This window comes from Mustela putorius, unplaced genomic scaffold (assembly GCF_011764305.1).
Source record: "Mustela putorius furo isolate JIRA1106 unplaced genomic scaffold, ASM1176430v1.1 tig00000561_pilon_pilon_pilon, whole genome shotgun sequence".
Taxonomy (NCBI): Eukaryota; Metazoa; Chordata; class Mammalia; order Carnivora; family Mustelidae; genus Mustela; species Mustela putorius.
In genome coordinates, this window is record NW_025421415.1 from 1,816,891 (window position 1) to 1,832,533 (window position 15,643).

The 15,643-nt window shown below is 40.7% G+C and overlaps 1 protein-coding gene across 6 annotated transcripts in view; it reads left to right on the forward strand.

The window, feature by feature from the left end:
- CSNK1G3 (casein kinase 1 gamma 3) overlaps positions 1 to 13,725 on the forward strand; it is a 111,355-nt gene extending 97,630 nt beyond the window's left edge. For 4 of the 6 annotated variants that reach the window (XM_045081421.1, XM_045081422.1, XM_045081424.1 and 1 more), the window contains 3 exons: positions 801 to 907; positions 1,524 to 1,547; positions 11,259 to 13,725. In XM_045081421.1, the coding sequence (XP_044937356.1) occupies positions 801 to 907; positions 1,524 to 1,547; positions 11,259 to 11,313 (186 nt within the window). In that variant the 3' untranslated portion in view covers positions 11,314 to 13,725. The remainder of the gene's footprint in view (positions 1 to 800; positions 908 to 1,523; positions 1,548 to 11,258) is intronic. The other 2 variants (XM_045081423.1, XM_045081427.1) reach the window with 1 other exon arrangement.
- Positions 13,726 to 15,643: the final 1,918 nt, after the last annotated feature.

Sequence of the window (15,643 nt, forward strand, 5' to 3'; positions counted from 1 at the left end):
GGGCAGGAATATGGATCTTTATTTTAAGTGAAATGGGAAGTTGATACTTGAAGAGATTTAGTAAGGTTAATTATACATGGTCTAATTTCTGTCTTAAAATGAGCACTCTGGTTGTTGTGTGGACAATACATTCATGGAGGGCGGGGGCAGGTGAAAGCAGAAGACCAGTTTACAGTTTGTTGCTCTTATTCACACAAGAGATCATGGTGGCTTGAACTAAAGTCCTGGTAATAATAGAAGTGGGAGAACTGATTAGATTGGGGATGAGTTTTGGGGGTGGACTTTAATGAGCCCTGCTGACAGACGAGATGTGGGGTTTCAGTCAAAGAGAGGAATCACTGTGATTCCAGGATCTGAGCGTGAACAAATGGGTAGACAAATGAGCAGTATGCGAGGGAGATATAAGGTTGGTTACACACTGAAATTCATCGGAAGGAGCAGGATTGAAGTTTGCGTGGGAGATAATTTGTGACGTAGTAAGGTGCCAGTGGTGATGGGCACACCTTAGGGAGGTGATTTGACACCAAAGTGTAGGCGTTAGTCTTACACAGCAGAGGGAAAGAGACAAGACAGAAATTTCAAGATGAAAAGGAAGTTGAAAGGCAGATATTGATGACCTTGAATTTTAATAAAATATTAGACCTGTTACTATATTCAGTTATAAACAGCTCAACTACATACTAATTGTTTTATGTTCTGCATATTAACTTTCTAAATTAACCTTAATTTTACCTTAATATTTATCATTGTATATAACCTGTTACTTTGTATATATAATTTTTTTTTTTTCTTTTTGGCAGGTTGTAAGCTCTACAAATGGAGAGTTGAACACAGATGACCCTACTGCAGGACGTTCCAATGCGCCCATTACAGCCCCTACGGAAGTAGAAGTGATGGATGAAACCAAGTATGTACTTGCTTGACTTTTTTAGTAGCTTTTTTGCCTCAGCTGTGCATGTTTGAGATTTATAGTCATGTACAGTTATCCCAGGAAGTTTTTTCAGGGAATAGGTGCATGCAAAACAAGTGATATTTTCAGTCTATCACTTCGTATAAAATAGCGCTGTTTCAGTAAATATTTTGTAATACAAAAATAATTACTTAAAAGCTGGGCTCAATTTCTTAGAATTAACAGTGCAGTTTTGGCTTTTTGTTTATAGGAGTATTGATGCATGAAAATAATTTTGGTAGGGTAGATGCTCAGTTTTTTTTGCTAAGGAGAATAATGAATTTGGAGACACTAAAAAAATGAAATAAAAAAAATAAAAAGTATGCATTGTTTATCTGAAAAAAAGAATAAATATTAATTTTATAGTATGCTGCACGCATTCATATTAGTTTTAAAGTAGTTTTTCTGTGAATGTAAGTGATAATGCTTCTTGGGAAAAAAAGTAAGCATAAAAACAATGTGATTTTTCATTGTGGGCTACATCTGATGATGTCTCTCTCTCTCTCTTTCTCTCCCTCCCTTTCCCTCCCTCTCTCTCTCCTTTTTTGTTTTTTGTTTTTGTTTTTGTGTATAGCTGCCAGAAAGTGTTGAACATGTGGTGAGTTTTCAAGTATAGGCAGGCAGAAATAGCTCCCTTGACTATAATTTCAAAGATTTAGCATCATTTTGCGCTTTAAAAAAAAAACAAAAACAACTTTCAACCTAGAAATTACAGTTGGTCGAAGTTGTTCAAAAATATTTGGTGTCATTTACATTAGGTCTGAAAAGCAAGAAATAATTGTTTGAGGAGCTCTTTTGCCTGCTGCACCTTTTTTCTTTTTGTTCAACTGACATAGATTTGGGGGCACCTTTTTGAGTAGCTGGTAACGCCCACTCTGCTTGTGCTCGTGCGTTTGTTCTGTAACCCAGAGGCTTCGTTTGCTATTCGAAATAGAAAGGTTTTTGAGTTTTAAGCTCCCTTTTTCCCTGTTGGAAAAATGATTAAATACACACCCCCCACCCACCCCGATAGTCTCACTGAAAGAGTATTTCATTGATTACTTGCATCGCCATTGAGTGCACATGGGGTACGCAGATAAACTCAGGATTAACGATAGTGAGAGTGCGTTATGGAAGTCTTCACCTAAGAAGGTCCTGCTCATTGCAGATACTGTGTCAAAAATATTCCTCTTAAGTCGAGTCAGTGTTGGATTTAAACTCTTCTCTGGTATCTGTCTCTAGTTGAAATGCCACGTTCCATATGTTTCTCTCAGTTTCAGGACAAATCTTGAGTGAGCCTGGGAGTGAACAGAGAAAGTTGCTTTGCTTATTAGCACACTTTGAAACATTCTACTCCTATCCAAAATAAACTTTACATAAATTCCAAAATAATGCTCATTTGCTGGCCCGTAAGATGCGGAGACTTTTGTTGGGGAGATTTCTCTTTAAAGAGCAGTGGTCAAATATTCATTTTTATCACTTTGTGGAATTTATTGACAGCGTGACCTAGTAGATTTGAGGATGTAATCAATCAGCTCTGTACTCGGGCATTTTTATAGTGAGAGCAAATACTGCCGTTCATGTTTGCTTGTGCATTCGTAAGCGGAGTTCCCAGAGTGATGTGGCCGAGCAGGGCACGCACGTCCTGTGTACCCAGCATGGGTCGAAGACCCTCCTTCCGCCACTTACAGTTACCTTCTTCAAACTTGTTTCTTTCTTTGTAAACTGAGGCTCATAATATCTGCTCCGCAGGTCATTGAGGAAATTAACTGTGATAAAGTACTGCACGTGGCAGGTGCTTGAGAGCCAGTCCCACCCTGTTTGTCTCCTTGTTGTCTCCCTGCTGCCAATGACCTCTCTAGTCTTTGTTCTCCTCAGCCTTGTCCTTCCAGCAGGTGTCCCCTGTTTTTACTTCCATACCCCCACTCTTTGCTGAGACTGGATCTTCTGTGTCCGTTTTGTCCTGGACACCTGCTTTGAGCCAACTCCGTTCCCTTTCCCATTTTTTCGGACCCCACTTATGCCACCTGGATTTCAGCAATAGTCTGAACCTGCCCCAACCCTTCAGTAGATGGCACACCATAGGGAAGGTGGTGGTGTCTCAGTACTCGTTCATAATTTGCATATGGTAACTACCATGGAAAGGTAGGAAAAAACCTGTGAGAGCTTCTAAGGAGCAAGATGACTGACAGACAGGCTGATCAGGGAATGCTTTGTGGAGGTGGCTTTGCAGAATGGCATACTGATTTATTTAGTTGGGATGGTGTGGGTGTTTGTGGGTCTGGGTTTTTCTTTCTTTCTTTTTTTTTTTTTTTAAAGATTTTATTTATTTATTTGAAAGACAGAGATCACAAGTAGGAAGAGAGGCAGGCAGAGAGAGAGAGAGAGAGGGAAGCAGGCTTCCTGCGGAGCAGGGAGCCCGATGCGGGGCTCAATCCCAGGACTCTGAGATCACGACCCGAGCCGAAGGCAGCAGCCCAAACCACTGAGCCACCCAGGCGCCCCGAGTTTGGGTTTTTCATTATAGGTGTTGGAAGATGAGTAAAATGCAAGTGTGGTGCGAAAGCTGTTCCTGACGGAGAGGTCCTCCATAGCCTAGAGCCTCGAGTCCAGATTCCTTGGCGCAGCCCACGGCCCTTCGTGCCTCTCGTAGTCCAACCCCTGCCTCTCTAGCCCTGCCCCGTTTTCTGTTCCGAACGCTGTACTCCCTGGCTGGGTTCCTTAAGTCTGTCGTTGGTATGTTATCCTCCTTAGCTCTGTCCCACTTCGTGAAACTTTTTGAATTTCTTGTCTGCAAGGCCTTTTTCATCTTCAGATCACTGGTGCCCAAAACAGTAGGCCTCAGTGACTTACTACTAAGTGATTATGACTGAATCATTTGGTGTTTCTGTACAGTGGAGTGTTACTCAACAGTGTAAAATAATGAGGTGGAAAACATGCTAAGTGGAAGAAGCCCTGGGCAAAAGGCCACGTGTTCTATGATTCCATTGATGTGAAATATCCAGGCTAGGCCACCGCACGGAGAAAAATCCAGTTATTGCCTAGGACAGGGGAGAGGAGGGTGGGAGAAGCTGTTAGTAGGTTAGGTTCTCTGGTTTCTTTTGGGGGCGGTGGAAGTGGTTTCAAGTTTGAAAGTGGTGAGGGATGTAAATGTATTAAAAACCACTGAATTGTATACTTTAAAAACATTAATTTTCTGATAACTTTAATTATATTTGAATAGAGCTGGATTTTTTTTTGTTTGTTTATTTGTTTTTTTTTTTTTTAACATGGATAGCAACCCGTAATTTCGGTAAAGCCCGATTACAGATGGGTTACAGAAATTCTCCCACCTTCCCTGCCTCTTCACTGGTTAAAAACTTCCAGCACATCGCATTTGCTTTCCCTTTTATCAGGGTGACTCTCAACATTCCTGCAAGTTTGTTAGTGCATTCCTCATACCTTCTTAGTCTGCAGTGAGGGGGCTGTGAGTGTGGTTTTCTCCTAAATTGCATCTTAAGCTTGCTTCTCTTCTCTGTCCCACCTTTTTTATAGTTTTCTAGGAACCTGCCAAGAATTCCCTTTCAAAATGGGTTTCCAACTCCCTCTCTTTCTTCTTACCTGTAATTGATGGAGGCCCCTTTCACCCCACCCCATTAAATATAATGTATTTCACATTGGACATTTTAGAGGCTCAGGCTTCCTAGAATAGTACCTTATAGGGCTCGATATATAATTTCCAAGTGATAGAAAATGTTCTCTTGTCCTGCATATAAAATGGCTCATTCATTAGTAATGAGATTTTGCTCTTCTCACTGTGGCTAAGAATTTTTTTCAAGACAGGTGACACAGGGGTATCACCCTCATTATTCCTTCCAGGAATTTAGGAAAACAGAGCTTCCTTTGGTTTAGTTACAGAGTTTTAAGGTAGTTTGTAATTATCTTTTTTCACCTTTATTTCTCTTTGTGTCCCCTTTCCACCATTTACTGAATAGTTACTGATTACGAAAAGTCATGGCCCCTGTGCTCCCTTAGAAAAGATAGAAAGTACACAAGTAACTTTCACGTAGTGATCCCCAGTCTTGGCTTCCAGTCACAAGCATTTGTGACTACACTAACACTTAGGCTGAGCTATGTCAGTTTCCGATTTAACTGTTCTGTGGTTAGGGTCTGGTTGACAATATTTTTTTTTTTTAAAGATTTTATTTACTTCTAAAAAGATAGAGCATGCGTGGGGGTGGGGTGAGCAGAGGGAGAAGCAGACTCCTCACTGGCAGCCTGCCGTGGGGCTCGATCCCAGGACCCGGAGATCCTGACCCCCACCAAAGGCAGAGGCTTAACTGACTGGGCCACTTAGGCACCCCTGGTTGACAGTAATTTTAAAAAGCTTGTAAGCTGATTCCGAGGAGCAACCAGGATTGAGAGTCATTGGTCTAAAACCAGCTATTAAAGGATTAGCTCATAGGATACAGTGTGACTGGATTTAAGAGACTGGAACATGGGAGATCAGAGACATCTTCACGGCTCAGGGTACATTTGTCCTGGTTCTCCAAGGTGACCAGGCTTGGCTGAACAGTTGGGTGCAGGAGTCCGAGAGAAGTAGCTGGGAGCAGGGACAGAGTGAGGCAGGTCTGAGAAGTGATCCACTGTGTATGTGTGTGTGTGTGTGTGTGTGTGTGTGTGTGTGTGTGTGTGTGCGCGCGCGCGCGCGCGCGCGCGCATATACATGAATGCATCCCCCTGGGAGCTGAGATAGTCTAAGTGCCCGATCGCAAAGGGCTTTAGTAGGCAGGTGAGCAACAGCAACAATAAAGACATGATCTTTTCTCAACACAGGCAAGCAAGCTGTGGATTTTAAGCCAAGAAATGGTATAATCAGATTGAGCCTTGAGACAATTAGTTTCGCAGCACTTTTGTGGCCTATGTCATTTCCTGGGGTTCATTAGATGACATGAAATCAATTCCTCCTCCCTCCTTCTCTTCCTTCTATAGTACTGACTGCCTAGAAAGGCAGCTTGATGCAAGATGAGACTAAGAGGAGAGGGAAATAGATCAGAACCAAATTATAAGAGCCGTGTGGACCTAATGCCTTAGACTGTGGCGAACAGTGGTGAGATTTAAAAGGCAGAGGGCAAGGCCATCTCTCTGCAGGAGTGAGTTGGGATGGCACGTTGGAGAGAGGAAGACACTTAGCCTGGGTGTCTGTTAAGAGGCCCTTAGCAGTGAGGGAGGCCAGATGTTCTGAAGTAAGCCAGCATGAGAGGATGGGACAACTTTGAATGTCATTTTAGACTAGAGAGACTAATGGCATGTGGATGGAGAGGAAGAAGTTGAAGATGAGGCTGGATGTGCAGGTTTCCAGTTGGATTAGTTAAGGGGATGGTCTTGGGCCTCTGAACTCTTCTTGCTTGACTGATAAGTTACGGGGTTTTTACACCAAGATGTCCAGAGATACAAAGTTACATTTGTATGTATAGACTTGAAGGGGGCAAATCCTTTATCAAAGAATTAAAGACAGATGTCTTAAAAGCTGTTTTCTGATGCCCAGTAACCTAGGTAAGAAGAAGCAAGGCTCTGGAGTCCCAGGTGGGTAGGGCCCAGCACCTGTCGAGCAGTCTCTCTACTGAAGGTGGAGCCAGTGAGTCATTAGAGAAAGGACACATAGGAACTTCGGCCAGATAGAGACATGTGTGTCAGTTTCAGGTATGTGAGAAGGAGGTGTAAGACATGCATCCAGGAAGACAAATCCTAGAGGCAGGAAAAGAGGCAGTAGATGAAGGGGAAATGGTGCAGAATCTCTTAGCAAAGCCTCGGCCCTTCTGTATGTTTTTGATATAGTTGAGGACTTTGATCCATTATGATTTCCTGTGTAGCACCTAAACAGTATTTACAGCAACAACCCTCAAGTTCATCAGAAGCAGGATTTACTATTTATTTGGAAAGAATTTAGGAGCAGAGCTGTGGTGGGCACCTGGGTGGCTGAGTCAGTTCAGTGTTTGCCTTTGGCTCAGGTCATGATCTCAAGGTCCTGGGATTGAGTTCCGCATTGGGCTCCCTGATCAGTGAGCAGCCTGCTTCTCCCTCTCTCTCTGCCCCTCCCCTCTGCTTATGCACTTTTTCTCTCACTCTCTCTTTCAAATAAATAAATAAAATATTAAAAAAAAAAAAAAGTGGAGCTGTGGCTTCAAAGCTTTTAGGCTAGCTACAGAATCATGTCAGAAGCATGAACCTGACTTGTGAGAGCATACTGGCTTATTGGAAACACATAGGCATAATCAAGAAAGAGCCAAGAGAAGGAAAAACATTGAGAAGAACATGATTAAATGTCTGGCCAGCTTGATCCATTTACCCAGGGTTGTCAGTAGTCCAGATCTGAAGAGACCCCGAATGAGGCATGGACTAACAAATAAGTAAATGTCGCCACTGAGCAGCTTGGAGAAAAATGTGTCTAAAAATGTTAAAGGTGTGGGTCGTTTTCTAAGACCATCTAGTTGAATGTGGTGATCTGTGCTCATCATTGCACCATTTGCTATCATTTGCAGTTACCGTTATCAGTAACTTCTGTTCCCGTTTGACTTGAGCCACGTGATAGGATTACCTTGTTTCCTTTTACACATGGCCCACATTCATGTAAGTTGATGACGTGGTGGGCCCTCAGGATGTGCAGTGCTCAGCTCACAGCTCCTGGGACTGGGACTCCCTGGAAACAGAGAAGCTGGAGGGGAGGCCTGGCAGGTACACGTTGGCAGAGCAGGGCTTCTGAGGTTTAGAGTCCTGTAAGAATCTGATGCAAACTGATTTTCTCTAGGGAAGCTTCCACAGACACTCAGATCTGCATTTTGTGAGATTTCCCTAGGGCTTGTGGGCCCGAGGTAAGAACTCCAGCTTTAGAACATGGGGTATAATGTAGTAAGAACCTTTTGACTAGGTTCTTAACTCTAGGAGTTGCTCTTAGGAGGTAAATCATCCATTTATTCAGTAAATATTAAATGAGTCCCAACTGGGTGCCCGTTTGTGGGATGGATCTGTGCAAAAGCCCTTACGAAGCTTACTTTTTATGTGGAGGAGATAATCAGTATAAATAAGATAAATTCATATTAGTCTGAGGACTGAGAGGAACGTAAAAGGGTCATGTGACACAATGGTCATGTGGAAGCAGCCTTGCTTTAGATGGAGGGCAGTTGGTATGATTTCTGAATCACAGGCTGCAAATCACCTGCTTTGGTAATGAGTTTTAAGAAACCAGCCACAATTTTCTTCTTTTGATAACTATAGACTATTTTGAGAGCATCTCTCCTTTATGTGGATGCATTTGATAATTGACTCTCTCTGCTTGACTTATTTCACTCAGCATAATCTCTTCCAGTCCCGTCCGTGTTGCTACAAAAGTTGGGTATTCCTCCTTTCTGATGGAGGCATAATACTCCATAGTGTATATGGACCACATCTTCCTTATCCATTTGTCCGTTGAAGGGCATCTTGATTCTTTCCACAGTTTGGTGACCGTGGCCATTGCTGCTATAAACATTGGGGTACAGATGGCCCTTCTTTTCACTACATCTGTATCCTTGTTGCCTAGAGCAATGCTGCCCTCTGGTGGTTGTCCGTTTAATAGCATGCCAGCTTCTCCGTCAAATCTGTTTCAAGGGTGTATGTACTCTTTATTTGGTGGGTTTATTTCTAACAAATAGATGTCTTTTTTTAAGTGGCCTTTTAATTAAAAGGCTTCTATACTCATGGTTCATTTGAAAGTTTTATTTAGTCTCAGGTAAATGCTTAGACTGCTTTTCTGTGATAAATAATACAGAATTGAAGGAAAGATGACCTAAGAAATAGGACAGACTCACCTGTCTTGAGTTGGAAAGCAGATTGATGATACTAGAAAAATAAGTCAGACAAGGTGAATTGCTAACATAAGTGTGGAAAATCTGGAACTTGTTGATCAAAACATGTATTACATTAAATTACCTGTTCCAAAAGGCTTATTAAAACACTTAAAAAAAAGATTTTATTTATTTATTTGACAGACAGAGATCATGAGTAGGCAGAGAGGCAGACAGAGAGAGAGAGAGGAGGAAGCAGGCTCCCTGCTGAGCAGAGGGCCGACATGGGGCTCGATCCCAGGACACCGGGATCATGACCTGAGCTGAAGGCAGAGGCTTTAACCCACTGAGCCACCCAGGCGCCCCTAAAACATTTTTAAATAAACACTTATTAAAACACCTTTTCAGCAGAAAAACTTAAAAGATTGTAGTTTCGAATTTGAAGACACAAATACAGTAGTTGGAAACAGTGAACATTATTAATAGAATTTTGTATTAAATAACAAATTTCCATTGAAATGTGGTCATATTCTTAAATTTAATATTCTAAATATTTGGCCTGTTTCTTCTAAATACCAATTAATTTTTTTTTTTACAATGTGAAAATTTTATCACTATCCTTTTATTGAAAGGTTTCCTTTTTTTTGAACAATGGTCTTCATCTCTTAAAATCTGAGTTAAATAATATTTTGTTTCACTGTTTTAGAAAATTAATATAACAGATTTGAGAAAGTATTTAGGTAACTGACAGTTACAAGTAAAGTTGACTTGTTTTTATAAATCCAGAAAAAATCTATTGTACCCAGAGGCTTCTTTCACAGAAGTAGCTCTCTTCAAGGCCCTTGATTGGATAATTTGTTTCTGGTTGTTCTGGTGATCACCATGGTAAGAGTAAAAATCATAACGATTGATAACTGCATAGATTTCCAATTGAGTCTGTGGCAGCTGACATATAAATGTTTGACTTATTCACACTTCGTGGTCTAATCGTTCTGTGCTGTTTGAATGGGGTTAAAAAATCCAGTCATGTAATTTGGTTTCGAATGCCCCACAGTGATTTCATAGTCATAGCATAAATCACAATAAATGGTCTGAAATTACTTTTGACTAACGATAATGTGGGTGGAGAGATTATGTAATTTAGATGGACAGGCTGGGTTTCTGTTTACATTTCTTTCACAGTAAGACATAAAAGGTATCTAACAATTATTTCATCTTCCACAATCTTTTGCTGGAGAGGACACTTGAAGCTAGGGTGGTCTCCATTATGCTTAGCTTGAAATTACTCATTTAATATCCTTCTTTGCAGGCGGGCTGGTAAGAATTAGAGGAACATTGTTAGAAGGTCACTTTCTGTACAAGCCTTGAATTGGCTGCATTTTGTTGATTGAATCACCACATATATAGATACTTCTTTAATCACAGACAGGATTTACACATTTACTTACGCACACACGTAAGACTTCCAACATAGACTTTGTTGGAAAAGAGGAGAGAGCCTCTGTGTGTCGCCTGTCTTTGTCGCATTCTGAGAGATGGACTTTCCCTTAAGTGTGGAAGGGGAGAAGAGCCAGACCTGTATTTGAAGGAATGCCGGACTATTAGAATAGATGTATGCATGTGTATATATTTTGGTGTGAGTTTCTGCTCAGTGATTCTCCTCTACCTGTGAGTTAGTACCAGCCTCACCATCGCTCCCCACATGCTGCGTGTGTTTCATCTTTTCATGACAAGGAGAACTTAAAATGGAAAAAATCAGGTCTCTCAGGCATCGTCTCTAGATTTTTTTTTTTTTTTTTTTTTACTTAAGAATGAAACTCCGTATGCTTTCCCCTCTTAGACTGCAGAATTAAATCATCTTGATTATGCTATTTTTAATGTTAAATGCAGCTTTCACTTTAATTAACTTAGGATCAGTTTGGCCTTAACCCTTAAAGAATTAAAAAGTGCCTGTCTTGACATGCTAGTTAAGACAGTTTGTAAATGTGGTGGAGAATGTTTGTTGAAGAGTCTGTTTAGGCTTTCTCTTTTTCTTCTTGGAATCTCATTCTTGGTGAAAACCAGATCCTCAGTATTAGGATCATTATTGCTTTTCTGACAGTGACTTTAGTAATCATATACAAATATCAGGAATAAAGGGAGAGAATGCATAAGATGAATTTTATATAAGCATGCCCCTGCCAGAGGTTAGTAAGTATTCAGAGTAAAAGATGGTGGGTCAGTGAGCGTTCAGAATTCTCCAGTTCCTCAGTGAGTCTTGATGCAAAGCCTTTCAAATTTAGTGGCTTCTTGTAATGTTGCCTAGACTGCCTGCCTATCTTCTAAAAGGCACGTTGGTTGCGCAGTAGTAATAATAATAACTCTGCCCTAGGTTCACTAATATGTTTGCTTCCTTGGCATGTTCTCCGTGTATCTTGCATTAGCCTGTTGCTTTTTACGACCATTGAAATTAATACGCTAAACTCAGCCTTTACCCTGTGACCCTCTAGTACCTTTATAATACAAGAAGTGTTTCCCTCCGTCTGCAGGTGCTGCTGTTTTTTCAAACGAAGGAAAAGGAAAACCATACAGCGTCACAAATGACTCTGGACACAGACAGATCATGGGGAGTTACTTACGTGTTCATCTGCTGTCTTGTGATTAAAATCATCTCTGTAGTGACCACATACATTTTCGAGGACTCACTCTTAGAAACGAAATGTCATACTTTCATACTTCATTTTGTGGTTGTCTTACATTCATATTTTTTTCTAATTTAACTTTTATGGAAGCTTTAAAGTTTTGTCCAAACATACGAGTGCTTTGCCCATCAGTGAATGGAATGGACCAAGGAGGTGGTACTGATGGATACCATTCTGAGGACATTTTCCAGAAGCTCTCCTCCTGTTGTAGAAAGCAGTACAGTGTCTTCAGTGTCAAACAGTCACATGCCTAATCTGGTTTTTTTATAACTTCTGTAAGAGCATAATCAAGCAGGAGTTTTCTCCCCAATGGAATAATGCAACAGAGAAGACGCAGTTGCCCAAATATGTAAAAGAAGTTATTTTGTGAGAAGTTCATTTCTTGTGTGACATCTGCATTGATTTCAGTATTACTGATGGTACTGCTATTCATGAGTCATACTAACATTCTCTCTGTGAAATCATGGTACAGTCACTGCCTAGAGGTACTGAGGGAAAAGCTCTATGGGTTCGGCAGACAGTAGCGGTCAAACGAATCATGCTAGGTAGGAGCTCTGCTTTTGTGGCCCCATGATGCCAAGTACAGTGTTGCTCAAGTGGCAGAAGCGCTTTTTTAAAAAAAGGAAAAAAAAAAAGCAAAATATTTGTATAATGTAACTTTATGCTTCCAGATAATAATGTATGTTAGACAGCAAGAAATGAATACTTTGAGAAATGAAATATGTTGGAGTTTTTTTGTTTTTTGGTTTTTTTTAAATACACTAAGGAGAAGAAATCAATGTGAATCTCATTGCGATGTGTAAGGTTGAAGTCCGAGGAGATCCCACTGAAACCTACTGCTGAATGATTACATTCTCCCCTAAGCAGAAAATTTTGGATGTGCCATGCAGTGGTGTCTGTCTATTAATTATTTGCTTTTTGATTAAAAAAAAAAATAAGAGAAAGAAAAGACCCCCAGCAATAAAAACTGGGTCATTCTCTTGCCCTCTGTGCACATTAGTCTCTTGTATTCAACTTTGCTGGTTCTCTGGAATTTTCCTACTTTTTAGTGTAATTTTGATGATCGAAAACTGTTTTGGAAAGGATGGGTCAGGTGCTTTGCCTCCATAGTCTTTTGAAGTGCCTGGATATGAACAAAGTAACAGTTCTGTAAAGAAAAAGGAAACCCATGCCACTCTTTAAGTCTAGTTTGTTTTAAGCCATAAAGACACAGGTATTCTTTGGTCTCATTCTAAAGCCAGATTCTTCAAGAAGAGTTAAGACTAAAAGACTGGCTAGAAAGAGAACGAGTTTTTCCAAATCTCACATTCACCTGTCATTGATAAGATTGTTACTTGTTCTTTCCACGACGCAGCCCTTTCTTTGTCTTTAAGTGCATGCCTTCCGGCGTGCTTATTTATTTTTGTTGTCTCAAGGTAACATTTGAAATGTGTAATTAAAGGAAATAAATTACATTTTTGACTTCATTATTGCATTTGCAGGGATTTAATTGTACTTTGTAACTTATTTTTCTTATTAGCCAAAAGTTCAGCGTGTTGCTTTTTGATGAATTAGGCGCCCATATGAATACTGCAAAGCAGGACATTGTTTATCACCATTGCTCTGAATCGTCTCAATGGTCTTTTCAAGTTCTTGATTTTAAAAGGCCCACGCTCAGCCTAGAAGACATTTGCTGTATAATTTGGTCAGCAGTTTCCATTCTGTTTGTATACTGTCACGATGTCTTAAACAACAGGAGTTACATACTGAGTTTTCATTTTTTTGTTTGCCTTGAGCAAGGTAGATGGATGTTTTGGCCATTATAATGTGAAACCACTTTTTTTCTTTACAGTATTTGACCAAATTTGTGTGTCTATGATATTTGTAAATACATGCGATATCTGTATTTCTTATCATAAGCCTATTTAGTTTTATTCTCAGTAGGGTTTTTGGACTGTACAGTGTTTATATGATCTGAACTCCTTATACATAAGAAGGTGTGTATATTAATCCAATTATGGACTTAAAATATTTTAAAAGTATAAATACCCTTATTTGCTGCAAAGACCAGTGTGTAGACATTTGCTTTTTAGCAATATTTTTAAGTGCTCCATTTTAATGCCAAGGAATAAGTCTTTTGGCAACACAAACTGGTCAGTAATAGGTAACGCAGGTATGTTCAGGTTAAGCCAACAATGTTTTGCATTTTTATGCTTCTTTTCTGTCAACACTAATGAAGTCAACATTGCCTGAATGTCTGAATAATGAAACACATCCCTGTTTAAAAGTATGTAACTGAAAAAGAAATAAAAAATAAAGTAGTTTTTTTAAACTCGCTTTTTCCCCCTTCCTCTGATCACGGGTGAAGTGATGCTACTCGTATTAACCCGAGACAGGAACTTCAAAAATCCGGTTCATTGAATTTTGTGTACGTGAGAAGCTGAGCTAAAGGAATATGCTTTTGTGTTTTGTGTTTCTGTTGGGATTTTGCTCTCTGGGAGCCCCGTCGCAGGGTACATACCAGGAAGTAGCTGGGCTTTCTTTAATCAGAGTTCAAGAAAAAGCCTTTTATACTTCCTCGAACCATTTAATAGAGCACTTAATTAAATCTAATGCCACTAATAAAGTCAGGAAAAGAAACAGGATCATTTTATTCCTCGTAAAAAATGAAGTCCACTTGGGTGTGCACAGCGATGAAACACGATTAATCCACTTTTCAGTGAACGACTTTATCATTGCAGACGGAGGGCATCTATCTGGGACAGCCTCTCACAGCTAATCCTGTGCCAGGAACATTCAGAGGAGTTTTCCAAAATGGTGCTAAAAGTGCTGTGCTCACGGAGAGACGCCCCAGGTAAGATAAGGCAAGCAGCACACGCTCAGCACTAGCATTCAGAGACTGTAGATCTGGAGAGGAAACGTAACGGTCCAAAGGCCCAATGTAGAAAAAGCTGATTTAAGAGGGGGATTCGGTGGGAAGGACACAGTAGCTGCATCCGCCAGCGCCCTCTGCACTGTGAGTGGCTCCCGCGGTGGGGATGTCTGTCATTGCATCCTGCTGAGAAGTCCGGTGGAAGCACCAGCTTCCCATGTGCTTGATGCTGGTGTAGAGTCGGGATCGCCCTGTCTCTCGGTTTTGCACCCTCCTGGGCTGTATTCATCGCCAGGGACACTTCTCCTGTGTGACAGAGAAGTGGCCACCCAGCAGCTTCAGACGTCTGCCGTCTTCGTAACCTCAGCCAAGACAGCAAGCAGTTCCTCTCGGCAGTCCTAACAAAACCCCAAGACGGACACTGGTTGCTTTCTCCATTTATAAGCCCATGCCGAGCCAATTACTGCGGCCAAGGGAAGGCTGTCTGCCCACCTTCAGAGGACACGCTGGCCTGAGAGGTGAGGTGCAGGGGTTTTAGCCAAGAGGAAGCAAGGGCCTTAGTACCAGAAGTCAGAGCGAACCGGCACCACTGAGGCAAGACTCACAGGCAGCCTCTGTCCTGATGAGAAAAACGGGAGAGGCGAAAGGCAAACCTAGCCATTTTAAATTCAGAAACATTCTTGTTACTGGACTTTACTAATCTGATTATGTTCTTAGAAATGATGCATAGTAAGTAAAAACATTTGAAAAATGTTCTAGACTCAGGTAAAGACGGTGGTCCCCAGTATCTTTGGTGTGCTTTTGTTTTTGTCGAGTGTGAAAAAGCTGGATGAGTAGAGTAAAAAGCTGCTTTTTTCCTGCAGGGTTACAAGTAAATGGAGTTAACAGAGCTTTGTGGACGTTCAGGATAACTAGTTTCTTCTCTGCCTCAATCTTATACAGACTCACATGTTATTTTCTTAGGAAATTGACTTAATGAGAATACATGATCATAACCAAGGAAAGAAGTAGGTATCATCCGGTAGTATTACTGGGATATGAAAATGCTTTTGCTGGAAAGACCAGTTGTTCAGAGGAAGGCTCATTGTATTGCAATTGTATTTAAATGTAAAAACACACCTGTACTCATCTGCAGCGAGGGTTGGCAAACTTTTTGTGGGCCAAGAGGCAAAATCGAGACTCATAAACACTTGTGTAACGAGAAAGAAAACAGATTTCCGCTAATTTTTTATTAATGGAATCCAAATGATATATTAATGCCTGAGTACAATTTAAAAAAAATCAAAGTCTAGTAATGGTAAGAATTGAATTATTTTGAGGGAATACTGTTTCACTTATCTGGGGTTTAAAATCAATGGCACATGTTCGTCTGTTAAATACT